The 26,745-nt window shown below is 41.9% G+C and overlaps 4 protein-coding genes across 5 annotated transcripts; 3 read left to right on the top strand and 1 right to left on the bottom strand.

The window, feature by feature from the left end:
• The first annotated feature begins 382 nt into the window (after window positions 1–382).
• LOC127774254 (uncharacterized) lies at window positions 383–5,575 on the top strand. 2 transcript variants are annotated; one of them, XM_052300510.1, is made up of 12 exons: window positions 383–525; window positions 1,483–1,563; window positions 1,639–1,809; window positions 1,907–1,972; window positions 2,493–2,561; window positions 2,964–3,080; window positions 3,412–3,635; window positions 3,732–3,822; window positions 3,939–4,007; window positions 4,406–4,497; window positions 4,888–4,951; window positions 5,246–5,575. In XM_052300510.1, exons 1-12 carry the CDS (start codon window positions 445–447, stop codon window positions 5,348–5,350), a joined length of 1,230 nt encoding a protein of 409 aa, XP_052156470.1. In that variant the 5' UTR covers window positions 383–444; the 3' UTR covers window positions 5,351–5,575. The 2 variants fall into 2 exon arrangements, with proteins under 2 accessions (XP_052156470.1, XP_052156463.1); XM_052300503.1 differs by lacking the exon at window positions 2,493–2,561 and having other exon boundaries at window positions 389–525.
• A 1,044-nt stretch (window positions 5,576–6,619) lies between these two features.
• On the top strand, window positions 6,620–10,428 carry LOC127774271 (protein FATTY ACID EXPORT 3, chloroplastic). The gene is made up of 7 exons (XM_052300518.1): window positions 6,620–7,064; window positions 7,523–7,910; window positions 8,094–8,264; window positions 8,616–8,662; window positions 8,772–8,809; window positions 9,787–9,873; window positions 10,048–10,428. The coding sequence occupies exons 1-6, from the start codon at window positions 6,807–6,809 to the stop codon at window positions 9,869–9,871; spliced, it is 987 nt and encodes a 328-aa protein (XP_052156478.1). The 5' UTR covers window positions 6,620–6,806; the 3' UTR covers window positions 9,872–9,873; window positions 10,048–10,428.
• A 470-nt stretch (window positions 10,429–10,898) lies between these two features.
• On the bottom strand, window positions 10,899–12,141 carry LOC127774281 (transcription factor WRKY45-2-like). The gene is made up of 2 exons (XM_052300521.1): window positions 11,808–12,141; window positions 10,899–11,566 (listed from the first exon to the last, which is right to left on the bottom strand). The coding sequence occupies exons 1-2, from the start codon at window positions 12,095–12,097 to the stop codon at window positions 11,011–11,013; spliced, it is 846 nt and encodes a 281-aa protein (XP_052156481.1). The 5' UTR covers window positions 12,098–12,141; the 3' UTR covers window positions 10,899–11,010.
• Window positions 12,142–23,044: 10,903 nt separating this feature from the next.
• Window positions 23,045–25,930, top strand: LOC127767915 (transcription factor WRKY19-like). Its single transcript, XM_052293405.1, has 3 exons — window positions 23,045–23,494; window positions 23,675–23,761; window positions 24,660–25,930. Exons 1-3 carry the CDS (start codon window positions 23,115–23,117, stop codon window positions 25,267–25,269), a joined length of 1,077 nt encoding a protein of 358 aa, XP_052149365.1. The 5' UTR covers window positions 23,045–23,114; the 3' UTR covers window positions 25,270–25,930.
• Window positions 25,931–26,745: the final 815 nt, after the last annotated feature.

The raw sequence follows: 26,745 nt of genomic DNA, 5'->3' as shown, positions 1-26,745 counted from the left end.
CATGTAATTAATAAAATATTAACTATTATAAATTTGAAAAAAATGATTTTCTTTAATTTTTTTAAACAACTTCTATATTTTATTTTAAAAAACGTATCATTTAATAGTTAGAAAAATATATTGACGAAAAATAAGTAAGATGAAGTTTGGAGTTTAAGAAAAGAACTTGTTCTCCCCCTAAGCCGAGCTCGATACCAGCCACGAGCTCTCGGGCGCAACTAGCACAGGAAGTGAAGTTCGTAAATTAATCAGAAAAGAAGCCCGTGGGCTCAAAACGCTCCAAATATTGCCTCAGTACGGCCCAATTCACTCCGAAGGCCAGCATCCATTGGGCCATTGGCCCATTGGCCGCTCCAACTGCAACTTGACCCTAACCATCTCTGCCCTCTTCTCCACTTCCCCCATCTCACCCCCAAGCTCGGCGCAACCTCTCTCGACGTGCTAATGGCGGCGGCGGCGGCGGACTTCGCGGCGAGCAAGCGGGCCATGGCCTACGCGCTCTGCAAGCACCTCAGCCTCGATCCGGTGATTCCCCGACTCTCTAGCCATAAAACCGTGGATTTCTGTTCTGGTCGCTTCGAAGCAAAAGCTTTCTCCTGCTATTGTTGTTGTTTAGTGCTGTCGTTGTGCCGGCTAAAGGCCGATTTTCTTATATTTCCGTGTTGAGGTCTTGGTTGTTGAAGTTCTTCGGGGGGATTAATTCACTCGTAGTAGTAGTATTTAGTATTTGATAGACTCGTGAGGTGAATCTCATAATGCGATTGTATTGTGCTGTCGGATTTAGGGTATGGTTACTTCAAGCGTATAGTACGTAGTTGGGGAGTCGAAAGATATGCAGTTATCTGCTGTACAATTGTTCGATTTGTGGCAGGCCGTGAATTGATGGGAGCAGTAGTGGATTTTTTGCATCATATACTATATCCACTATGCAAACCATGAGTCCAGGATTGAACAGGATCGTCCTTGCTGTTGATTAGCTTCGTGCTTCTCTAGTTCTCTTAATTACTCTAAGCAGTGCAATTAGATGGTTAATCTAGTTAGCTTCCAATGTTTTTGGCTGCTGCCTGCCACATAGTACTATGTCACAGATTATACCTTGTAAATTGTAACAGTTACTCTAATACTCCAATAGAATCAATGTGCAAACGCTTTTACCAAATGCAACATATGCCCTTGTAGTCAGCTCTTAATTAAGTAGCTTGCTACCTTAGTTCACATGTGCCTACTCTATTTCTTTAACTGGTGCCTGGTCATGGACTTGATACTCCTGAAATCTGACTTGAATATTTGACTGGTGTACAAGGCACAACGTTTGTTGTATTGCTACACTGTTGGCCCACTTATATGCACTTCACAGTTCACCGTTCATTACTAGTTCATTTGGACAAACTTTGCCTGGCTCACTCTTATAAATCTCCAATTGTACAATTGAGTTCTACCTGGGCTGGAAGCTTCTACTAATTTCTGCGCTGAATATTACAGAATACAATATCCAGTACAAGTATTGAAGAGAGTGATATTGCCACCCTGTTCTCACATATTGTGAAATCGAGTGAAGATGAGGTAACTGTTTTTCCACGCATGTACACTAATAACACGTAGTACTACTTATATATTGACAGATTTCTTCACTGATAGGTACTGAAATGGGTTGGATTTTCCAGCAATTTTGTTGGAAAATGTGGAGAACAGCATGTATTGCTTGGTAATCTGAATCAAGACTTGTCCCAGAAATCAGTTCTGTTGGGTAATGGTTTTAAACCATCAGTTGCTGATATTGTTGTGTTTGCAACCATACAAGTTTTTGTGGTAAGTATGATGTGATTACTCATTTGTATGACCACCATCAATGGTCATTCATAAAAGCAGAAGTTCTGAGATTTTAACCTTTTACTGCTTGTTTCAGAGTCATCTTGGTGAAAACGAGTTGCAGAAATATCCACATGTATTGCGGTGGATGGACTATATCCAGGTTCAAAATAAAACTTTATTTATTTTGTACTATCATACTTTGTTAGTATCTTTTTTCATACTACCTCCGTGCCATAATATAAGCACATCTAGCATTTGAAATTTGTTCCAAAATATAAGCACGTCTAGAGTACTACTTCACTCACCAACCACCCTAATTTATGAGGGGCATCATAGTCTTTTCTGCTTAACCTTAGTCTTTGCTAGAAAACCTAGATTTGCTTATATTTTGGAATGGAAGTAGTAGTTTGTTGCTATATGTTGTCAACATGAAGTTCATGTGCCCTTCATTCTGGATAAAATAATCAAACGCATATAGTTTTTTTACCGTTTCTCTTGACAGTCCCCTATGTTGCTTTCTGTGGTATACCAGCACTGAGGTGAATGCACATACCATGTTTTTTTTCCTTGTTTGTTGCCTGGTCATATTACCAATTTGTTCATACTTTATACCTTAATAATCAGACCCATATTACCATTTTATTTTTACATCTTATGTGAGTACTTACTGATTGACGCAGAACATCGTTGATTTTGGCACAACAGTACAAAAGGTTAACTTGACCAAATTTGTCTTTGATCCACCTTCTGTAAGTAAAGATCCTTTCCCAATGTGGGCTAGAAGTATTACATTTTGGGGGTACACATATTCTTGAATTCCTTTGTTGTATACTTTCAGATGTTATAAGAGACAGAGTTGAAGAAAATTAACTCTGTCAACTTAATGCAACCTACTGTGTTTAAATACAATTTTGTGCTTGGTCTGAAAATACCTGTACATGTTCATATCAGTTTATGTTTAGGATCTGGTTGATATAAAACTTTTGTAAGAACTACTGACATAATCTGTGGAAGTGCCATAGTGCTGGGAAGAAATATAAATATCAACAAATTTTGTAAAATAATCATACAGTATTTCCTGTTCAGTATGCTATTTGAATAAACAAATTTGTTGAGGAGTAATTGTACAATTTCCTATTTCTGTGTGACAGCATCCAAAGAAGGCAGATAAAGGTGACACTGATCCAAGTTCAAAGAAAGTTGTTTCAGGACAGAAGAATGTGGGCAAATCGGATGCAAATGTTGATTCCAAGAAAGCTGCACCAGAGGTAGTTCATTATGCAATTATGCCAATTATCACTAGTACTTTGCAGTTCTGGATTAGTATGATATTATCTCAGAGAGGTATTGGTAATTCATGTTACTTTGAAGATTTGGCTGGAATTGATATTATTGCATTTTCAACTCTTCTCTAGCTGCAATTCATGTAGGGTCTCATGTGCAAATGCAGAACAAAACTCTGTGGACTTTATGTCCAATAAAGCTCTTTAATCGGCACATAAAGTATTAAAATGCTTTATGATGTACAGATATCTGTTGTGGAAGCTATTTTTTTCCCCTTTCAAGTTAGTTGATTAGTTCCTTTGTTGGTTGAATCAGAATAAAGCTCCTGAGAATAAGGCAAATCCTACTCCAGCAAAAAATAACAAACCTTCTGGGGATAAAAAGAAAGCCCAGGAGAAATCTGCAGGAAAACCAAATGAGGGAGTTGCGGATAAAGCTCCACAGAAAACTGCAGAAAAGGACTCAGAATGCGATGTCAGTATCCTGAATATACAGGTTGGCCTTATTCGCAAAGCATGGAAGCACCCATCTGCTGACAGGTACCCATAACTTTTCTGCTTATGCAACAATTCAAAATGGTTCAACAGTTGTATTGTGCTCTTTGAACAAATATTCTAACTGGTCTCTCTTTTCAGCCTCTTGGTTGAGGAGATAGATTTGGGAGATGGCAATGTGCGTCAAGTTGTTAGTGGGCTTGCCAAGTTCTTCAGCCCAGAGGAACTTGTTGTGAGTATTTAACAGCAACAATGGACTTGAATTATTCCTGTTCATTTTTCTCGCCATGAAATTGTTTCATCCAAGATTCTGTTTTCTGTAATAAACAACTGCCTTTTCCTTCACAGAATCGGCATGTTGTATTAATCACGAATGTGAAGCCTGGGAAGCTGCGAGACGTAATGTCTGCCGGATTGGTATGTTCTATTCCATAAATTATATTTATGCTCGTGTACAGGCAAAGCATCTTGATATGTGTCAAGCAGTTGATTTATAAACTACATCCAACATGTGACAAAAGATCCATGAGCCTATGATGGAATACTAGCTTTAAATAGGCATTGCTGTAGACCCCAAATCATTAGGTCATGTGTATGCTCTTGAAGTCTACTGTAGTACATCTAAAATAGGCAATGTAACACTTCTCACTGATGAAACAATGAACTATTTTAGAAGTGAAGCCTCACCATGTGCTTGGTATCACTTATTTAGTCATTTGCGTTCTTTCTCCAGTCTTAGAAATGGTAGGAATATAAACTTTAAGTTAGGAAGTCCTAATTTCCAAATGTTGTTTTCACATTGAACATATTGCCAGGTCTTGTGTGCTTCAAATCAAGATCATACAGTTGTAGAGCCATTGATTCCTCCAGAAGGAGCTAAGCCTGGAGAGCGTATTTCATTTGCAGGGTAAGAATTATGTTGTATAGATGTGATATCTGCATTAAAATTTTAAAAAACGTGTTTGTGCAGTTCTATTTGCATTCATGGCTATAAAGTCAGCTTGCACAAGCTTATATGCAATTACTGTCTTTTAGATTGTTATACAAGTTGTCCCCTAATATGTTGGTCGTAAGGGAAGTCCAAACAGGATGGACTCATGTTGTGTGATGATCTTTTTGTCGTCTTTCAAGGAAAATAATATTTTAGCGTAGTTAGCATTTCGGTTGTTATTAGTAGTGTCTTGTGCTGTAGAAATTATTTGATTGTGTTTGGTGTCCTGCACTGTTTGTGAAGAAAAAAAATGTTTATAACTGTCCACCTTTCAGTTCAGTTAAATTACTTATCCTTCACATATAGGTTTGATGGGAAGCCAGAAGATGTTCTTAATCCGAAGAAGAAACAGCTCGACAAGATCACACCGGTATGCTTTTACCAATGCGCTATTTTTGCATGATGCTCTAAGTTATTTTTCCCTTTTAGCAATCACATGATTAGTCTGCCCTTCCAGCACAATCTGGGTGAATTAAATCAGTTGTCATTTCTTTTGCACATCTGGGTGTCATTTTTTACATTGCCTTAACAAATTCAATAATTAAATACAGACAATTCACAAATCGTGTTTGCTATGCGCTGAGTGCTCTTGAAGGCTGTTGTGTATCCATTTGTATATATACTGCATGAATCAACCAATAATTAAATTTTATCATGCACCCAGGATCTTCACACTGATGGAAATGGAATTGCAACATACCGAGGGGTACCCTTCACTACATCTGCTGGTCCATGTAGATCTTCTGTTCCTAATGCGAGCATTAAGTGAGCAGTTATTTTAACAGATTCCAAACATTGTTGTGCTATAACACATGCTAGGTGGATGTACTATTTCATCTTGCATCTTATTACATGCCCTATCAACTGTTGTCAGCGTAGCGTCCATCTACTGTGATATCTAATAGAAAATTTTGACTAGCCAATGTGAAGAACATTTGTATTACCTTGCACCAAATGCAAAATCCTTCATGAACACGGTTGTTTTCAGGCAGGATTTCTGATGAGTCAATTTCTCTTTACCATTTAGACATTTAATTCAAATTAATCAATGCAATTCTAATCGGCAAAATCAAAGTAATTGCTGGTAGCTGTTCTCAGGAGCAATACCTTGCTTCTTTCGAGGGTTAGCATGAGGCCATGAGTATCGATTTCTTTCTTGTGGAGTTCTTTTTGCCTGCCTTCCGTCTTATGTCTCACATACAACAGCTTGGCATAAGCAATGTATGTCTTGAGTCTTTTTCTTTGTATCCATCGTGCTGACATTGCTCCATGAGGAGGGCAAATGCCCCTCCTGGAGAAGCTTTGATTGCGGTAATCAATAAAGGAATCGATTGTAATCTGTGTGTTTGAAATGAAACTGGGTATGTATCTGAAAAAGAAAGTTCAGGCTGGTCTCATAGTTGAGATTCAATCGGTTAGGTATTCTAGTGTTTCAGATTCAGGGAAAAAAAAACAGCTATAACATCCACAGGGCTTCTTACGGTTTTGTTTTGGTCTGCCCCCACACGTCAGTGCCTGCCACTGCATCAGCAGTACACAGCAGACAATCTCTACTGTAGGAGACGTGTGCTAGCTTATGCTTATGTGATCTTTTAACTTGTTGAAGCAATCAACATTGGGCATGGTCACCTTAAAGTATACCTTTGTCCTTTGAGCAAAGAGATGGAGTGCATATAATTATGAGCAAAAGAGATACATCTAATTGTGATCTTTGGGTGTTTTCAAGCAACCATCCATTTGCCCCCACGTTAATTCTCGCTTTGGCCCTCGTGCCCTGCGCTTATATGCATATCACCTGGACTATTTACTGATATAAATTGAACGGCCAAAACAAAATGTACTGTAGCTTCACTGCATTTTTCTTGCTCGATGTAGAGGATCCGATTCGAGAGTGAAATACTGTTACTACACCAATGGACGGCGCATATTTTCTTGCCGCGAGCACAGGCCAAAGGTTTGATTGACAGAACGTCCACTTAAAAAACCTGGTTGAAACAGCTGAAAACGAAACGAATTCCAGCCCACCAAACACAATTACACAAACACCTCCGAGAGCTCCGAAACCGAAAGCCCCCTCACACGAAAACCCCACCAAACTCTTCTTCTTCTTCTTCCCCCATTTTCCTCGCGTTCTCCTCGTGCCGCCCGCCTCCGCCGTCGCGTCCCCGCCGCCGCCGCCCGCTTTCCCCGAGGGGCGCAGCCGCGGAGCGCCCCCCCCCCCCCCCATGGCCGCCTCGCTCGTCCACGCCGCGGCAGCCTCCGCCTCCCCCGCGCCGGCCGCCCGCGTGGGGGCCTTCCACCCGCTCGCCTCCTCCTCCCCATTCCTGCGCCTGGCGTGCGCCACCGCTTCCTCCCCCTCCACCCGCCGCCGCCGTTGCCTCGACGCCCCGCTCAGGGCGCTCTCGGCGGGGTCACGCCTCGCCGCCGGATGGGGCGCCCCGCGGACTCGCCGCGTCATCGCCACCTTCGCCGGAGAGGAATCTGTGAGTAGTCTCGCCCTTTCGAGATCCTACCCGCTGGTGGCTGCTTCTATCGTATTCCTCTTGTTACTGTCAATCCGATCTGTGTGGTTTTATTTGGTTGACTAGTTTTTTTTTCCCCTCCCATTTTCTGTGCGTGATGCGCGGATGACATAATCTCGGTGTGCTTTTACAATTTTTTGCTGCGTCAAGTGATTTTTGTCTGACTATTTCGAAGCGTAAATACGTAATGCATACCAAACAGTTTTGCCTAATGTTAATGCGCTTTTTGAGATGCCAAATGTCTTGATCAGTTCATTGCGCTAAATAAATCCCATGTTTGACTAATGTCGGTGCGTTTCGTCAGGGTTTTGAACTGAGTTCTTGTGGCAAATTCCTTGTTTATTCTGTTGCTAAATTGTGGTGCTTAAAACATTTGTCTAGAGTTCACAACTTATGTGGTTGAGTTTGCCTGAATTCAGGTGGGCTCAGAATCGGGTGATGACAAGGAAAAAGGGAAGGGTGAGATGAAGCCTGAGGAAGCTCAAGAAGTGTGGAAGGAGATGCTTAAGCAGTTCAAGGATGAGGCGCAGCGAATGCACGGCCTGACATTGCAGGCGTATGGTGTCTACTCCCAGAGGGCAAGGGAGGTGCTATTAGAGGCCTCAGAGAAGCTGAAGATCCACGCAGACAAAGCACAGAAGGATCTCAGCGTGATTGCCACAGAGGTTGGTGAGGAGGGACAGGAGTATCTAAAACTCGCGGCTCAAAACTCGCCAGACTCAATTAAGGATATTAACGAGACATTCAATTCTCTTGGCAAGTTGAAGATATCAGAGTATGAGGATTATCACGTGGGCATTCCCTTTGGTAACTAAAATGCATTACATATTTTTCTTTGTAGAATTTCCGTTGATAATCAATTCGATACTGGGGAATTGACAAACACGTAATAAACCGAGAGAGTGTGTCATTCGTTGTGTAGGCACTTTAATGCTGCCTTGTTATGTAGGTTCTCAACTTTAGTTCATGGACCTGCCCTGTTTTTTGTAGGTACCTTTCTTACCGTAGGAGGTTTCCTGAACTTCATGCTTACTGGGAGGACATCTGCAATTCGTTTTGGTATTATTCTTGGCTTTGCGCTGTTAGCTATGGGCATCTCAAGTTTGAGATCTCAAAGAGCAGGTGGCCGTCGTCCTCGTCTTCTGCTGAAAGGACAAGCTGGTTAGTTCATTTCTTCTGTCTTTTCTTCTCTTCAGTTTGTATGCCCTTTTCATAATTTAAGTGGCATAAGAGTAGCATAGCTGGTCTCTTGTGTTGATCCTTGATACTCATGTTCTCTGTTTTTATGTGACATGTCTAGTTACTGGATATATCCATATTAGTTCAAGTTAAATCAAACAGGGATGACAAGTATGAATATTTCAGACTTCTAGCTATTATCTAATTGGAAATTAAGAATTCATCATCATTTTACATTGAAAAATGAACCCATGATTTAGCTTGCTGAACCAAGTCATTGGATTGTTGTCCTTTTACATTGCAAATTTATTGACATATTTGACTTTCATGCAGCAATTGCAAGTGTCATCTTCTTCAGGGAATTATTAATTTTCTTCCACGTATGATTTCTTTCTTTGCCTTCAATTGCATTGCTAAATTCTAATATTCATACTTGTTCTCACCACCATAATTTAGTTTTAACCTTTTTTTATTTGTTATATGGTGTAGTATGGGTGGTTTCCAAATATTTTCGTGGTCCTTCTCAGGTGAGTGCATGCTTAATTTTTGTACTTGCTCTGATATTGACTAACAGACATCTAGCAATGTGTTAACATGTAATGTGGTGATCCTTGCATATTTTTGGTTCCTACGATGAGATTTCTTAAAAACAGTTTCTTTCTATGACTATTAAGCGTCAATTCCTTATACAGAATTTGCCTTGATTATACAAGAATTTTCTTACCCATATGCCTTTGATGTTCCTGTTATCCTGTGTTTTTTCTTATAGATTTCTTCTTATTTACTGTACATTTCCCCAAACTGTATCTATCACCTAGACTGCAATCCAATGTGACAGTCTGACAGTTTTTTTTTTTACATCTGTCACAAATACTACTTTTCGCTGAATATCACCTGAGTGCCTTCTTTTTTCCACAGTTAATAGTTCCATTTTTTATACTCCCTCCTTCCAAAAGTCTAAGACCTATTTCATTCTTTGGTTTTTCCAAAAGTCCAAGTCCTATTTGTAGTCACCATGTGCTAAATTAAATTCCCAAGAAGTCATTCTATTACTTATTGGTTGTATGTTCATTGGTTTTATCACATAGTGAATGAATTAATTGCTTCTTGGTCTTGGTGCAAAAAGAAATAGGTCTTAGACTTTTGGAAGGAGGGAGTAATAAAACTGTTGGCACGTTGTGTGCTGCTTCAAAACTAAACTTGTCAAACCAAACATGAGCAATGTTCCTTTAAATGCAGTGACCTGTAAGTAGTTGATGGCAAACAATATATTTGGCCATGATTATTCCAAATCTCCAATGACTTACTAGGTTTCATTTTGAAGTTGTTCATTCAGTGGTTATCGTGCTGTGTTTTATTTCTTTAGGGGCGTGTCACATATCACAGTTTTTTTTTATTGGGGTCCTAGCCACTATGGCCATTTTAAGCTTATACAGAAGAAATACATTTGTTGTATGTATGAAAACCTTTATTTTTTTTAAACTAGTTTTGAATTGTTCTGCAGTGGGGCGGTGACAGCCTTTTACACTCATCGTATTATGACTGGTGGTCACAAAGGTCCAAGCTCCGAGAGTACTGCAGAGAACTAATGGTAACACTTGACAGTTTTACTTTCATGCTATTTTCCCATGCATGTACAGTATACAAATAGGTCTATAAACACTGCCTATGTGCTTTGATAAATGATAACTGAACTAGTTACATGATGTTACGCATAAATGATAAAACCAATTGTCGTTGAACTCACAACATGGCATTTCTCTAGGTTACACATCACCCTGGATGAATCAGATGATCACAGGAACTTGGGTTTGAAGATTGACTGGCCCATTTGCTTTCCGTTTCCATCCCCATCAAACTCAAGCAACCCTAGTTTGTCTTTAGTCCCCAAGTGGCTGTGGACTTTGACGGTTGGGTTCAGAAGACGACTTGCATGCATACTCGGCCTCGCAGTTGCGCTCCTTTGTTCTCCCCATGTAATATACACATTCGCCTCGAACAACAATAAGAAATTGACCTCCAAAGGTCATAGATGTACCTAGCTGTTTTCTGTTTCTTCTGTTTATTTGATGCAACGTTGTTGTGCTCTAAGCTTGTGATATTCAACAACATCCAGTGAAATCCAGCAAAACCAGTATTCGTTTCAGCTTGTTGCTATTGGTGGTTAAACTAACCATCTGATCCTTAACCCTGTACCAAGCATGATATTGCAATTGAGTGTCACTACTATTACCATTATTACAACTAATGAATCCATTCGTTCACATGGGACATGGTGGCCGGTTTTTTGTTACCATCAGAAGTGCGTCAGTTATGCGTCAAGCTGACGGTCTTGTGTTCTCTTTGGCTGCTCTTCTGGACATATATGCTTGCAAGTAGTAGGAGTAGCAATTCTCTATTATTACCTGCTCTGTTGCTCAGCTTTGCCATTTCTTGCCCCTTTCACCTGCCATTTTTCTTCTTAGCATGTGTTTTTCCCCTGTACGTCAACACATTCAACTCTTCATTACGAATTCTCCCATATTAACTCTCACCTAATATACTTTGTCAATCTAAATCCCTTCCTGAATTAAAATAGTGCGTGCGATTATCTGACGAACTACTGAGGCTATTAACTTAAGCGCAAACGCGGGAAATTCGATAGTTCCCGCGAAATTTTGTGCGTTTTGCAAAGACTACTGCACTCTTGGGGCAGCTGGTGTGCTACTGATCACGAAGCATCGAAAATTCAGAGGGAGTTGATGACGGATTCCCAGTCGAAGCTGCCATTCAAGAACTCCCACACCGGCGACGCCGACGAGTCGGCTCCGGCGAGGTCGAATCCCACCACGTCCAGCTCCACCTCCGACGAGAAGGAGGGCGACCACCCCTGCGACGTCTCGCTGGGAGCGTCGCCGTCGCAGCTCCTCCGCTCGACGGCGAGCGACGACACCGGCTCACGCGAGGCCATGTTCCAAGCGGCGGCGAAGCTCGACGCGCCGGAGTTGATGACGGCAGGTGGCATTAGTTCCCCGTCCCGGCACGCGGCGGCGGCGGCGGCGGCGTCGCCTCCGCAGGTGTGCTCGCCGTAGTAGGCGATCACGAACGCCGCGGCCGGGTCGTCCTGCGACTGCGACTGCTGCACCCGCCGCGTGGCGAGGCAGCCCTGGCCCCTGAACGCGCAGCGGTAGTAGAGCCTCGGGTGCTTGCAGCCATTGATCTCCTTCTGCCCGTACTTCCTCCAGATGAACCCGTCCGTCGTCGTGCCGCTCCTCACCTCCCTCACCGCCTCCGCGCCACGCGCCCTGCGCCAAACCAAGAAATCACCTGTTACTACCTTACCTTGCATGATAGAGTACAAAACCGTACCGTTACCACACGATTATCGCGGTTACCATGCACGGTAACCTTTTCGATTTTTGATACCACGATATGTCTCGTGGTTACCACATGGTCTTTTCAATTTTTGATACCACGATATGTCTCGCGGTTACCACACGGTTTTCGTGGTAGCCGCGCCAAAAAACAATAAGGGGGAACCCTCACCTTCTTTTGGTCGGCGTGACGGGGAGAGAAGGGGAGGTCACGGCGGCGGCGGCGGCGGACTCCGCCGCCTTCCGCTTCTTGCCGGTAGTAGCACCAGTGGCTCCTCCCCGGTTCAGCTTGGCGATGACGCGGTCGCAGCAGCGGAGGATCTCCGCGGCGAGCTCCTGCTGCTCATCCCCTGCCTGCGCCGGGGACGCCGCCCGGAGCAGCTCGCCGAGGTACGCCGCCGACTGGTACCCCATCGTCATCAGCTCCAGCACCACCGCCGACGAGCTCCCCAGCATCGCCATGCTCCTCACTCTCGCACGACAACTCTCAGCTTGGAAAAACCGCGACGCCGTGCAGTGAAGTGACCCCGCACATCGCGTCGCGTCCCGTATTTATAGAGCCCCGCCCCCACCAACGCGGGGTGGGAAGGAACCCCGCGCGAACCAACGCCGCGGTCGCAACGGGCCCAAGGGCCCAAGGCCAACCAACGCGACTGACAAGGGAGCAAATCAGGCTCAGCGACCGAGCACCCGCTTTGCTGCTGCGCGATCGACAACGAGATCTCCGCCCCGCCACTTCACTCGGCTTCGGCAGCTCGATCACCTGGCCGCAACGTGATTCCCCTTCCGCTACTACAGTACGTACTACTCTGTCGATGTCCCCAATTATGGCGTTGTCGCGACCCATCGATGGAGCGAGGAGCCACACTGTACACTAGTGCTACTCGGTCACTGTACTCGGCTACTCGATCGATCGATCGCTGATGATGATGATAAAACTATGGCGAGAGTCACGACGACGGCCGCGCGTAGCAGTTGCCAAAAACGTGTCGCGGCCAAGTTTTTAATTATGTGTCCTCGATCGTCGCCACGTTACATCATCACATGGTTCAGAGTCCTGTGTTCCATGTGGATCTCTCATCTGATCAACTGAGGGCCTGTTTAGTCCAAAACAAAATTTTTCACATTGTCACCTTAAATATTTAGACACATGCATACAGTATTAAATGTAGATAAAAAAATCAATTACATAGTTCGTCAGAAAATTACGAGACAAATCTTTCAAGCCTAATTGCGCCATGATTTGACAATATAGTGCTACAGTAAATATTTGCTAATGACGGATTAATTAGGCTTAATAAATTCGTCTCTCAGTTTCCTAGCGAAATCTGTAATTTGTTTTGTTATTAGACTATGTTTAATACTTCAAATATGTGTCCGTATATCCGATGTGATATACAGGAGCAAAATTTTTTGCCAACTAAACAGCCCAGAACTAGCACGGTGGCCACATATATGTTTTCTCAATTTATTATTAAAATATATTAAAATGATAACATAATTTTAAATTTTATACTAAATTTACTAAACTACCACTGTCTCATACTGTATTGTATATACGTGATAGTTATTAATTATTTTTAATATCAAATTTTAGTTATTTCTAAATTTTATTCTTATATGTGGACTGCAGACTCGTCTTCCAATATTCCTCATTTTTTTAGTTCTGAATTCTTGTTATTTGTAATTTGTATTTCTATATAGTCTCTAGGCTCTTTTTTCAATATTTTTTTAAAATTTTGAATTTTCATTATTTCTAATTGTTTTTCTATGTGGACTCTAAACCCATCTTTCAATATTCTTTTTTTTTATTTTTGAATTTCAGTTACTTCTATATTGACTCTAGACTCTTCTTCCATAAATTTTTTAATTTCAAATTTTAATTATTTATAAATTATATTTCTATATAGACTCTAAATTCTATCTTTAATTTTAATTTTTATTCCGAATTTTAGTTCATTCTAAATTCTTATATGGACTCTATACTCTTCTTCTAATATCCGTTGTTTTCTAATTCCGAATTTCTATTATTTCTTAATTATATTTCTATATGCACTCTATACTTTTCTTCTAATATTTTTTAATTTTTAATTTCGAATTTCACTTATTTCTAAATTGTATTTCTATATGGACTCTAATTTAATTTTAATTTTATTATTGTTTAATTTCGAATTTTCATTAGTTCTAAATTGTATATCGTCATGAACTCTAGTCTCCTCTTCTAATATTCTTTATTTTTTAAATTCTGAATTTTAGCTATTTCTAAATTGTATTCTATATAGACTCTGTTTTTATTTTTTAAATATGAGAATTTCTAGGCCGGGAGAGCGAGCATGGAGGCTTCTAGTCTCCTCTTCCAATATTCCTTACTTTTTAAATTGTATTTTTATATGGAATTTGTTTTTATTTTTCTCCGATTAATATAATAATTTCTAGACCGTAAAAGCCAACGTGGATGCTTATTTTTCTATTACTTTAATAAGTTAATAGATAGATTGTTCGATTGGTTTCAATAAGATACGGGCGATCGATTCCCCCCGGGTCGTCGTTGGCAGGAACAGATCAACGCCTAAATCTTTTCTACTAATGATCAACGCCTAAATCTCCTTCTTTAGTAAAACCAAGATTACGATCACACGTGCACACGTACCAGATGTACAGAGCAGAGAGCTCATGATCGATCGATCACATGCATACGCGCGCAGGGAAGGGCGCATGCAGGGGATTGGGATTGACCGAATAACAACCGCAAGTGTACCACACAGATTCGCTCCGGTCAAGGTCGCTCCAAAATGATTCAGATTCGAGCTCACTGTACCAGATGCTAACTTTTTTTTAGAGTAGCCAACTTCTCGGTGATGAACTTTTCGAAGTGTCGTGCTAAAATTTTACTCATCAAACTGATCGAAGTATCGGAGTATCTATAGATAACTTAGGGCAAGTACTATGGACATTCAAACACAAACTCTAAGATGACACAAAAGACTAAATAGTGAGGTGGAGGAGAGAAGGATGAGAGAGAAATAGTCACCTCTCATGCAAGGGACAGCCCCTACACAAACTTCAATAAACATGTGAGAGTGTTAGAGATATTGGGGATTATGTGATAGAGGTAGCCTATTATACATATCACCTCTTAATTTAATTATGTATGTCATATATGAAATTGGATGTGGTAGTCACCTCTACCATAAAACTTGCCCTTAAGGAGACACCAAGTTCATGGTAAGGAAATAAAAATTCCCACATTAATCGGATAAAAGGAAAAAAAGGTTCAAATAGAAATACAATTTAAAAATAACTGAAATTAAAAATAAAATTTAAACTTAGAAAAAAAAGAAAAATAAGAGTTCAACTAGAAATACAATTTAAAAATAACTAAAATTCGAAATTAAAAATAAGCAATATTGAAACAAGAGTCCAAATAAGAATTAAATACGAGAAATTAAAATTCAGAATAAAATATAAAATAAAATCCAAAATTAGAAAAGAAAAGAAGAGTTTAGGTAGAAATGCAATTTCAAAATAACTAAAATTCGGAATAGAAAATAAGCAATATTGAAAGAAGAATCCATCTGAGAAACTAATACGAGATTAATTAAAATATATAATAAAAAATAAAATAAAATACAAAATTAGGAAAATAAAAAAGAGAGTTCAAGTAGAAATACAATTTTGAAACAACTGAAATTAAAATATAAAATAGAAAATAAATACTCTCTCCGTCCCATAATATAGCAATATCAGATGGGATATGAATTCATAGTATAATGAATCTGGACAAGAGGGTGTCTAAATTTATTATAATAGATACCAGGTTGCTATATTATGGAATGGACGGAGTATTAAAAGAATAATCCATATAGAACACAAGGTTAAAGGTTAATTAAAGTTCGAAAGAAAAAGTAAAATAAATTCTGTAATTAGAAAAATAAGAATAAGAGTTCAACTATAGATATAATTTATAAATAACTAAAATTCGTGATAAAAAATAAAAACTATTGAAAGAATAAACCATATAGAACACATGACCGAGATTAATTAAAATTCAGAATAACAACTAAAATAAATTATGAAGAGAGAAAATAATTATAAGATTTTAAGTAGGAGTACAATTTATAAATAAAAATATCGGAATAAAAATATGGAATTTTTTTAAAAAAAGTTCATATAAAGCACAACGATAACAACAAAGATGGGAGAAGCAACTGGCCTATAAAGGAGTGAGTGACGGCAGTTGATGGGACATCTAGAAACTATTAACGAAATCTCAAATATAATCCCAATGACGATTAAAAGAAGGGACGACGGATAGACTGTTAAGAGCATAATCACGACAGTTGGCGGGACTTCTAAAAAGTAAAAAAAAAGCTCATTTTAAAAACCTTAATGATAATCATGGTTTCTAGCGTACAATATGGTGCCTCCTTTTAAATTGTTTTAATAATATATAGTTAGATATAATATTAGGCGGAGTAAATAATTGGTTTCTTCCTAGAACTAACTGAGATACGTGTGATCGATTCCCGCGGGTCATCTCAATTCTCAGCCACTAATCAACGCCTAAGATGGTGTTTGGATCCAGGGACTTAACTTTAGTCCCTATATTTAGACACTAATTTAGAGTATTAAATATAGACTACTTATAAAACTAATTACATAAATGAAAGCTAATGCGCGAGATAAATTTTTTAAGCCTAATTAATCTATAATTAGAGAAGGTTTAATGTAGCATCACATAGGCTAATCATGGATTAATTAGGCTCAATAGATTCGTCTCGCGAATTAGTCTAAGATTATGGATAGGTTTTATTAATAGTCTATATTTAATATTTATAATTAGTGTTCAAACATCCGATGTGATAGGGACTTAAAAGTTTTAACACCATCTAAATAGGGTCTAAAGCTTTTCTAGATTGTGATCAACGCCTAAATCTCCCTCGTCAGTAAACCAAATATTACGATCACACGTGCACACGTACCCGAGGCCCAGAGCAGAGTTTAATTATGATCGATCAATCACAACACAGGTATATCACAGATTCTCTCAGGTCAAGATGGCTCCAAAACGTTTCAGATTCGAGTTCAATGTATCAGATGCTAACTTTTTTTTTTCTAGATCAACTTTTAGCTAACTGCAGACGAGTTTTGGCCTTTTGGGGTCTTCTACCAAATAAAAGTCACCAAAAAAGGGAACCCTTCAATGCAACGAACATAACCTCCTAACTCTGCGCGTAAATCATTCGATGTACCACTGTGTAGATTCTCTCCAATTTAAGAATCATTCAGCGTTCGCAAGTCTTGCGCCAAGTACATTGCATCTCATTGTCTACAACAAAAGTACACTGCATTTCTATATATTTGTCTTTTCAGTCGTTCATGCGATTCTGATCTGAGGTGATAAAAGTGGATGTTTTCCAGCTTTATGTCTAACTACACCGTAACCTCCTAACTCTGCGCGTAAATCATTCGATGTACCACTGTGTAAATTGTCCCCAATTTAAGAATCATCCAGCGTTGACCTTCCAAAAAAGAAAAAAAGAATCATTCAGCATTCGCAAATCTTGCGCCAAGTACATTGCATCTCATTGTCTACAATAAAAGTCGTACACTGCATTTCTATTTGTCTTTTCAGTCGTTCATGCCATTCTGAGGTTATAAAAGTGGATATTCTTTCCAGCTTTGTGTCTAACTACACCGTAATACTTTACGTGTCAACCCGGAGTGATTGGGTCTAATCCTTTTTTCCATTGCACAAGTTGACACATGCCATGTTCATATCATATTTAACGTACGCTGACTCTCATTGGGACGTGAGAACAATGACTAGGAAGGTCTAGGGAAAAAAAAATTATATAACGGGGATAGTGATGCTTTCTCACCAGGACTACGGTCTAACGGGACATGTGCCGCAACTCTCGAGATTACCGGTTGCAGTCAAAATTTAAATTTTAAAAGTTAATTTGAAGTTGATTTTAGTTTCAATCTTGTACTTATTTTATTTTTTAACATTGGGTTTTAAGTCAATAAAAACATACACATAAAAAGTTTTACCTATAATTTTCTTTTTCTAATATTAATTTGCTACGGCTTATAAGCTCTAGGCGAAACGCTCGGGCCGGCTTAAACAGGTTTAGCTTATACTCCTAGTTAGTGCTAATTAAACTCGTTTTGTACTAGTAATTAACTAATATCTCGGATCAGTACCGCTTTCAGCATGTAGCTGGTGAGTGACATATTCTATAAGTTGGATCTCCTTATTGACATTGGACCAAGATTGAACCGAACTTGGACAAATAATAGTACGGGTCGTTGGGCATATGTGCAACTTGATCTCAGATTTATTAGATTCGATTTAACCAGTCTCCCTAACGCGCTCTAACATGACGCTGATGTTCTCTTATCTCATATCATTGGCCCTGGTATCTGTTGGTTGCTAGTGCTCTGATCTCGACTTAGAAACCTCTCCAGGCTGTTGGATGTGCATCCAACGGCTGAGTGCTTCTTTCTTAACCTCTCCAAGATAAAATGAAAACGGTTGGAAACGATATCATCTCTAGAAAATAGTTCTTGATTATTTGATTTTTTTATTTATAAATTTAACTATTTGATGACATCTTTAATACGACGTCAATAATATTATAAAATAAGTCAAATTTATATATGGCTAAAATAGAAAACGGCTTAATATAATCCATCCTTACAGAAATGATACTCACTTAATTGGTCAGGAATTTCTAGCACCATTATGTTTTCCAGATCTTTCTTCCCCCCGTGTTCTCAAGATTCGTGCTCGAAGCATCTGACGGCTAGGCCGACTCAGGCTAATCGTGGGAGAGATGACGCATAGGCATAGACAAGCTGAATAATTAAAGACCCGTGCACGGTCTGGTTTTTCTACGGCCTGGACCGGCAAGCGCATTTGACCCGCCAGTTTTTTCTCTGTCAACTCCAGCAGATTGCATGGCGAGGGCCCATCACATTTTAGAATGTTCCATCCACGCATGCGTAGTTAGTTTCACGCAACAATACAAAACAACGCTCAAAATCTCTGCAATTTATATTATAAACCGCTATGAAGTCGCTGTAGCTTGAGGTCTCTGACAGAAATCTGTTCTGCAACACACGTACGTGCGTTTTGACCAAAACCGGTCGGGGAAATTAAATCTCCCTTGTGATGAATATATACTAGTTTGTTTTTAAGGTTGATGAATATATACTAGTATAAAAAACTGCGAACACGCGCACTGACGTTCTACTGACCAATTAGAATTTCTCTTCTGTAGGAGTAGTTTTGACCCAGATCTTCGCATTTGTCAATATAAGCATAATATATATGTGTTCCCTGGAAAATGGCTTCCATGGACGGTGCGACGAGCTCGGAGTTACTTACTGACTGATGCTTACGCGATGGCACGCGGCAACTAAGCGACTACTCGCTTCGTCGACTTCATTATATTTGTAGCAATTCTCACACATATCAGTCATGTAAAATGACCATGATACCTAGGGTTTATATTTTCGATGCACGAAATCTCGAGGTTTTGACACGGGTTGAAAGTAGATTATGAATGTAATTTTGAATAATTTTTTAGAATCCAAATTGGAAACATGAAAATTCGGATGAAATTTGATCAAAAATTGACAAAAAAAAATGTTAGACTGCTAGGGGTCGAGATCTGGCATCAATTGGAAACCCTAGGTACGTACCCACTAATTAATACTCTTTGTTAATTGTATTTTCTAGGTAGACTTCAGTTAATTAGATGCATTAGCCTGATTTGCAATAATCCCTAGAAATCGTACGGTGATCGATCACAAATATTGAACGACTTAGTGGGATAGAGGGAACCGGAATATTACTGTCAGCTTGACACTAATATTTTCCTATTCCATTATCTAACAAAATTAGTGTCAGTCTGACTTAGCTCAATGATTTTAACACGCGCTTTGGCCAGTAAAACCATGAAGCCCTTGGTAATTACCAGCCAAGAAAGTGACGCTACTCAAAAGTAAGACTGGTGTTGTTTCAGCTGTCTGCTTGTGCCATATGTACCATGTCAAATGTAGCGTCTTTGAATTCGTCCAATTGTCCAGCTGATGCCGACTTAACGATCGAGCCACGGCCATGCATGTACGGAAGAAACGGCGAGATGATGGTCGGCAGGTCATTGATTTGGCAATTATCGTGTTTCTTAAACCAACTTGGTGAGTTTCTTCTGTGACCAGCCAGACGCCCAGAGTCCCCAGACCAACGTTGCCAGCGTTCAGTTTCTGTTGATACGACATGCCATGCAAATATGGAATTGCAGTAACAATTTATAACTGACCCGGTAATTAACTCGAGATTCTCTGAAGAGAACTCGGACGCCATTTCAGTGAATGGCTAGCTGCACAGTTCATCCGGGACGACACCAATATGGTCACCAAATATCTCTATCAGAAAGACAGACAGAAACATGGAAATGAACCTCTGTTTCGAGACCCGGGACCATGAAATGGCCGGTGCTGCAGTAACTGAAGGTCACATCGTGTCTCGGTAGGCAGCAGCACACATTGGAGCGGCACACATTTTTGCAGGAAACCGTGTGCATGAACCTGTCGCCGATCTGTCCGTTGGTCCGATGTCATAGGTTACGGCGGGGGGGACGCACGTGTAGCACGATTAGCTAGCCGAGTTTGTTTGCACGGTTTCATTCAACGGGACCGCGGTTCAACAAATTCTCTCCTAATGACCAGCTTAGCTAGACATGCAGGAGTAGCAATCATCAGGCTTAGGCAGAAATGGGCCGGCGAGACCTGACTAATCGACTGATTATGGTAAAGGGGACCAACAAATGGCGCTGCATGATGTGTGGAGTGCTATGTATTGTTTAGAACTTTTGGGATAGTACAAGATTACGTACGTTTCGTACCTTGAAGATGTCAAAATATTATACTTCTGAAGAAAAAAAAATAAAAGGAGTCATCGTCAAATTTCAACAGTAAAGCTTGTAGAGTCGGCCAAGGACAGTGAAACCGACCCCTAGAGAGGGAGTAGTAAAGTCTTCCTATAGGAAAAAAAAAAAGGAAGGAAAGGGTGTAGTATTGACTGTACTAACTTGAATGAAGCAAATAATACGATGGCTGGGAAGTCTATTTGTAACCAGTAAGTCCCGGATGACTTACTGGTGGGGACAATGTGTGATTGATCGCTGCTTTTAGCACACTGTTGGTCACATAAGGGCATTAGCAGTGCATCCGGCTTGTTTCGTGTGACCATGTGCTCGACATAGACAAAAAAGTGAATGAAGCCACACATAACAAACTTTAATCTCCCACAGTACGCCGGCCTCCCTCTCCCCTCCCCAGGTCATTCCCCTAACCTCCCCACGCCGACATGTCTCCTTTCCTTCCCCACCATCACTGGCACAACTCCACTTCTCCCGACCGTCGGTGCAGCTCTCCCTCCTCTCCGTCGCTCCCCCTCCCTGTCAGCGCCTCTCAATCGTGGACGCCGCTTGAGCCCAGCTCGACGGCTTGCGGCGGCTGCTGCCTCCGACCTCTCTCTCCGTCGTTTCCTCCTTGTTTCCGGCCTCTCCCTCCACCGAGCTCTCTAGATCCGGCCTGTGACTCACCGAATCTGGACACGATAAGCAGCAATGGGCCGGCGGCTCGATGACGATGCTGGCGGCGGCTCCATGGTAGGCTTGCGGCGGCCTCTCCCTTCTTCCCTTCGGCACCGGCGCGACGTCCCTCTCCGTTGCTGTAACGTCGCACCTCTCCCAGGCTGGGCCCACTTACATCTGGCAGCTTTTCCAGATCCGGCCCGTGGCTTCTCCCTTCTTCCCTCCGGCACCGGCGCGACATCCCTCTCTGTTGCTGTAACGTCCCACCCCTCTCAGGTCAGGCCCACTTACATCTGGCAGCTTTTCTTGGATATAGATTGCCTTCACAGACCAACACAAGTCTTTTCTGCACACTTTATCCTTACTTGTGCACCTGAAAAGAATTTCCTGGTCGGTCACCCATCCCAAAATTCCAAGCACGCTTAACCACAGAGTTCTTTGGAGATTGGCTTCCAGAAAAGAAGTTGCAAACTTGTTGTTATGAGTATTCTATTAATCTATCAAGCCTTGGGCCAGCATGTCACAGTTGCGAATCGGAGAGACTGGCCGACGAGCTCGGCGGCGCGGAGAGGAGAATGACGAGCAGGGGCGGCGACGAGGTTCCCTCTCCGGTACTGTAGCAGCTCTCTCCGGCATCGCACGGGGCCACGAAGCGCGAGGCCATGACCCCCACAGAGCGGCCGCGCCATTCTTCCCTGCGTCGCACGACAGCTTTTCTAACGAAGAACGAGTGCCCAGTGTGGGCTACGTGAACCTTGTTCGGTCACGCTCCAAGCCGAGTTGGCGGAGAATCTCGGGTTAGCCGAACGCCACGCACGCGCATTGTGAACGCCCTAATGACAAATACAGCATATGGTGCCCTCCCCTTTCTCTTCTGTTGGGAAGGAAAACAAAGAGAGCGTAAAATTCCTTTCTTTTATGGGAAATAACAAGATAGGCTCCTACTGTGGTAATATGTTAAAAAGAGAAAGATATATACAAAGAAAAAGAAAGAGAGAGTCAGGGGTTGAACATTTGGACCGGCGATGAGCGCTCATTCGCATGTGCTACCACTGTGCAAGTGTTGTTTTTGTATTAGTTACATGAAAGTTATATATGGATTATATTATAGTTGCATGCAAGCTTATGTTATAAGGCTGTATTCGGTGGGAAGGGCTAGAAACCCTTCCTACGGGCACGTTAAACCAAGCAGTAGATTAATGCGTGCTTAATTAAGTATTATTTAATAAAACTTTTAAATTCTATTAATATAATCTTTTAAAGTAACTTTCGTTTAGAATACTTTTGCAAAAATTACCGTTCAGCAGTTTAAAAAGCGTGCGCGTGGAAAATCAGAAAATAGAAGTTTGGAAGAGAACAAATCCTAAGTTACATTTGTAAATTTTTGGATGAGTTTTCTATGGAAGTTGTATATCTAGTCCTTATTTTCTAAGCCCAGTAATTATTGCAGCAGACATGAAATAATGCAATTGCCCCTGAAAAACAAACATTCTCTGGAAACTCAAGCTGAAGGCACATACTTGCGATTATGTTGGAGTCCAAAGTGCTTGGATGCAAAATTCCCTTTGTCTCTACTCGCTCACGTAGCGCTTGCTAGCATTAAGAAAGGACTCGCTGTACGGTCGTAGATAAGTCCACCATTCCGCGTTAAAGCGTTTTCCAGCACGGGCTGAGCTGGTGCACCTCCCACGAGCCTTCTCATCCCCTCCGGCCCATCCACCTCGCTTCGCTAGCTAGCTGCTCTCCCCACCTATATAACAGCGAGCCCGCCCAACACCCGCCCGCCCTCCTCTACTTCTGCCGCGCCACCAACCATCCATCGCTGACGCTTCCAACCCAACTGAATTCAAACGAAGCGAACAACACGAACCATGCAGGCGCAATCCCGCCTCGCTGCTGCCGCGAGCGGCGGCGGCGGCAGTGGAATTAGCGGGAGCGGTGGCATTAGCAGGTTGGGTGGTGGAGCGGGGGAGGAGCACGAGGCGGTGGTGAGGGAGCTGACGCGCGGGCACGAGCTGACGGCGCGGCTGCGGGCGGAGGCGCTGCGGGCGCTGCGCGGGCAGGGGCAGGCCGAGGCCACCGCCACATTCATCCTCGGGGAGGTCTCCCGCGCCTTCACCGTCTGCCTCTCCATCATGGCCAGCGCCTCCCCGTCCGCCTCGCCGCCACAACCGGACGAGACGCCGCCGGCCGACTCAGCCGTCTCGCCACCACCACCGCGCGCGGCGAGAGAGGACAACGTCCCGCGAAAGTGAGTTATTCTGCACGTGCTATACAGTTATACTGGAAGCATAAATAAATGCCTAGCTAGCTAGCTTCCAGCCGCAGAACTAGTAGCTAGCTAATCAATTAGTACAAGATCAGCTGGGTTAAATATGCTATAGGAATTGAGTACGAGTTTATCTGATTCATCCCGTGCATTGATCCACAGGAGATTATTGACAGCCTCTCCTTACGACGACGGGTACCAGTGGAGGAAGTACGGTCAAAAGAAGATCAACAACACCAACTTCCCAAGGTTTAAATTAATTTCTCAACCCCGTGCCTGCAGGCTAGATATATCATATACCTTAACCCATGGATTAATTAATCGACAACCCTGCTCATGTCAAAATGCTCAGATAATTAACCATCGCGACTACTCGTTTTGTTTTTAAATGTAACGAGATTATGGTTACGAATTTAGATACGCATGCACCTTCTCTTGTCCAGATTCATAGCCATAATTTTTATATTTAGAAACAGAAAAAGTATATATTTAGTAAAAATGGGTAATTTACCATTTCGTTGTAAATAAAAAACCAAGGTGAGTACTTTTGGACCATGACGGTTCTAGCTAGCTAGAGACAGCGTATAGGAGAAAAGGTATTATTCGTGATGTATTGATTGGACTTTGTTGGATAGCGAAGGCGTGGCACCGGGGACGGAAGAGACAAACGGAAAATGTCGCTTGACACGCACCCTACAACTTTATAGATTCTTTTGAGCAGCCAGGCGAATTAATTGATCGCCACATGTTTGAAACCATCCATAAAGTTAAGCCTTATCAGTTGGAGAAACCAAAGTTAAGCTGATTTTTTTTCTGTCATGTGGAAATTAAGCTGTTCTGTTTTCTTCACATGATCATTTTGTCCCTGGTGTCACGTTGTGTAGCGCAAGCAAATAACTGTGGTTTATCTGCGTGTATCACTATGAGCTCTCGGCTAGTTTAAAGCTGGAGTTTGGGTTATATTATATCGGAAGCATCTTGTGACGTCATCACCTAATAATTATTTCTTGTGATGTGACCTCATCAGGCCAGCTTGCTAGCTAGCCGCCATGTTCTTGGATTAGGTTACCTAATTATGTATACAGTACACGAATCTTAATTAAATCTTAATCGTTTGTTATACTGATGATTCTTCCTAAACACGCAGGAGCTACTACAGGTGCAGTTACCACCGGGAGCGCAGATGCCCCGCGCAGAAGCACGTGCAGCAGCGCGACGGCGACGACGTCCCGGCGCTGCACGTCGTCGTCTACACCCACGAGCACACGTGCCTGCAGGGGGCGCCCGCCGAGCTTCCCGACGCGGCGACGAACGGTGGCGCCGCCGCCGCCGCGTCGCCGGACTACTTCCCCGCCGGCGGCGAGACGCCGTCGTCGCTGCGGCGGCTCCGGGGCGTCGGCGGCGGCGGCCTGCAGCCTCAGTTCGTGGACCACCGCGCCGCCATGGAGGAGCGCGAGCGCCAGGTGCTCGTCTCGTCCCTCGCCCGCGTGCTGCAGGGGCGGCAGTGCTACGACGACGACGACGACGACGACACCGACGTCGCCTCCCTCGGCGCCGTGCACGCGCGCGCGCCTGCGGCGGCGGCGCCGGTCGCCGCGTCGTCGTCGTCGTCCGGGCCCGTCGACGCTGCCGGCGAGGAGCTGGACGTCATGGACTACGACATGACGGACGCGCTGTTCTGGGGGCCTTTCGGCACGGACAGCAACTCGTACGACGGAAACCTGACGTCGACACGCTGTTTTGATCTAATTAATTAATCAGGCGCGCATCGATCCTACATGTGGTTCGGTCGATACATATGACGAGTCGCGGTGCGCATGTCCACGGCTATCGGTAGGCCGTTGGATTCGGATATACTACTACTACTACTACTACTAGATTTTGCATGAATCGTATACTACGTACAAGCGTACTACTACTAATTTGCATTACGTATGTACCTTGTGTGTTGTAAAATTAAATCAACCCTGTGTTGTGCAACTATTATGATTGCACTAGGTTATATGGGTTGCGTAGTTGATTAAGTTTGGTCCGGTCGGTTGGCGTGGTTTTTGTATGCACACGTACCAATATGCTGTACGTCTCACTGTCTCGGTGATTCTCACACCAAATAGGCAAAGTGCAAAATTAGCAAAGGCTGTGTTTAGATTCAAAGTTTAGATCCAAACTTCAGTCCTTTTCCATCACATCAACCTATCATACACACATAACTTTTCAGTCACATTATCTCCAATTTCAATCAAAATCCAAACTTTACGCTGAGCTAAACACAGCCAAAATGCACAATAGTGTTGTATGACGTGTGGCTTTCTCTATTTGTCAAGCAAATAGCAAATCTGATATACAGTATTGACTACTTGTACCAGTAATGGTATAAAAGCGTTCTCTTTTCTCTAAAGAAAAAGTGATTTGGATCCAGACCTGTGTTTCATCAAAGTAGACATGTGTCTAATCAAAAGTACTACTCTGTATATGAATATAAGGCCCCCTTTGAATTAAAGGAAAAACCATAAGAAATCTAGAGGATTTTATCCTATGGGAAATAATTCTATAGAGTCCTTTGAAACAAAGGATTGTTTCCTATCAATTCTTTTGAAATTCCTATGGAATGAACCTTACTAGAGTAATTTTGGAGGAAAATAAGCATGAGGTCTCACCTTATGTTTTCCTCTTCATGTGTCTAAGGTTCCTGCGTTTTTCCTGTATGCTAACCAAACGACAGTTTGAAGACTTTCCTGTGTTTCAAAATCCCATAGGAATCCAATAAGTGTGGCATTCAATTCCTACGTTTTTCCTATTAATATGTTTTCTCAATCCTGCGATTCAAAGGGGCCCTAAGAGATTATGAGCTTTTTTTTTTGTTAAATGATGATGGATGAGAGAATAAAATAGTATAAATTATGATGGGTGAGGAGGGTAATAAACCAATAAACCTTCCCTCCTAGAAAAAAATCAATTTCGATTATGAGCTTCTTTTTAGAAGTTAACGAAGTAGTAAAAAAACAAAGCATGGTACAAATAATGATGGTTGAGAGAATAAAATAGTACAAAATATGATGGGCAAGGGTAATACACCTACTCCCAGAAAAAATGAATTTCTTTTTTTCGTAAATGCGTAAAAGAATTGTACGTCAATATATTAGAAGAAATGAAGAGTTTTTATTACACAACACAATCAGCTAGACATGACTATGCTTGTGGAGGGAAAAAGAGAAAGAAAAAAAGGCTGCTGG

Source organism: Oryza glaberrima, chromosome 1, assembly GCF_000147395.1.
Source record: "Oryza glaberrima chromosome 1, OglaRS2, whole genome shotgun sequence".
Lineage (NCBI taxonomy): Eukaryota > Viridiplantae > Streptophyta > Magnoliopsida > Poales > Poaceae > Oryza > Oryza glaberrima.
Note: the sequence above shows the minus strand (reverse complement) of the source record. Positions and strands in the feature narration are given on the sequence as shown.

Excerpts from the sequence above, each read along its gene's own strand:
- LOC127774254 (XM_052300510.1), top strand. The coding sequence starts at position 445 with ATGGCGGCGGCGGCGGCGGACTTCGCGGCGAGCAAGCGGGCCATGGCC. Across the intron at positions 1,564-1,638 it reads TGAAATCGAGTGAAGATGAG|GTACTGAAATGGGTTGGATT; the intron begins GTAACTGTTTTT and ends CTTCACTGATAG. Across the intron at positions 1,973-2,492 it reads GGTGGATGGACTATATCCAG|AACATCGTTGATTTTGGCAC; the intron begins GTTCAAAATAAA and ends TGATTGACGCAG.
- LOC127774271 (XM_052300518.1), top strand. The coding sequence starts at position 6,807 with ATGGCCGCCTCGCTCGTCCACGCCGCGGCAGCCTCCGCCTCCCCCGCG. Across the intron at positions 7,065-7,522 it reads CCTTCGCCGGAGAGGAATCT|GTGGGCTCAGAATCGGGTGA; the intron begins GTGAGTAGTCTC and ends GCCTGAATTCAG. Across the intron at positions 8,663-8,771 it reads AATTATTAATTTTCTTCCAC|TATGGGTGGTTTCCAAATAT; the intron begins GTATGATTTCTT and ends TATATGGTGTAG.
- LOC127774281 (XM_052300521.1), bottom strand. The coding sequence starts at position 12,097 with ATGGCGATGCTGGGGAGCTCGTCGGCGGTGGTGCTGGAGCTGATGACG. Across the intron at positions 11,567-11,807 it reads GTCACGCCGACCAAAAGAAG|GGCGCGTGGCGCGGAGGCGG; the intron begins GTGAGGGTTCCC and ends GGTTTGGCGCAG.
- LOC127767915 (XM_052293405.1), top strand. The coding sequence starts at position 23,115 with ATGCAGGCGCAATCCCGCCTCGCTGCTGCCGCGAGCGGCGGCGGCGGC. Across the intron at positions 23,495-23,674 it reads GAGGACAACGTCCCGCGAAA|GAGATTATTGACAGCCTCTC; the intron begins GTGAGTTATTCT and ends ATTGATCCACAG. Across the intron at positions 23,762-24,659 it reads AACAACACCAACTTCCCAAG|GAGCTACTACAGGTGCAGTT; the intron begins GTTTAAATTAAT and ends CTAAACACGCAG.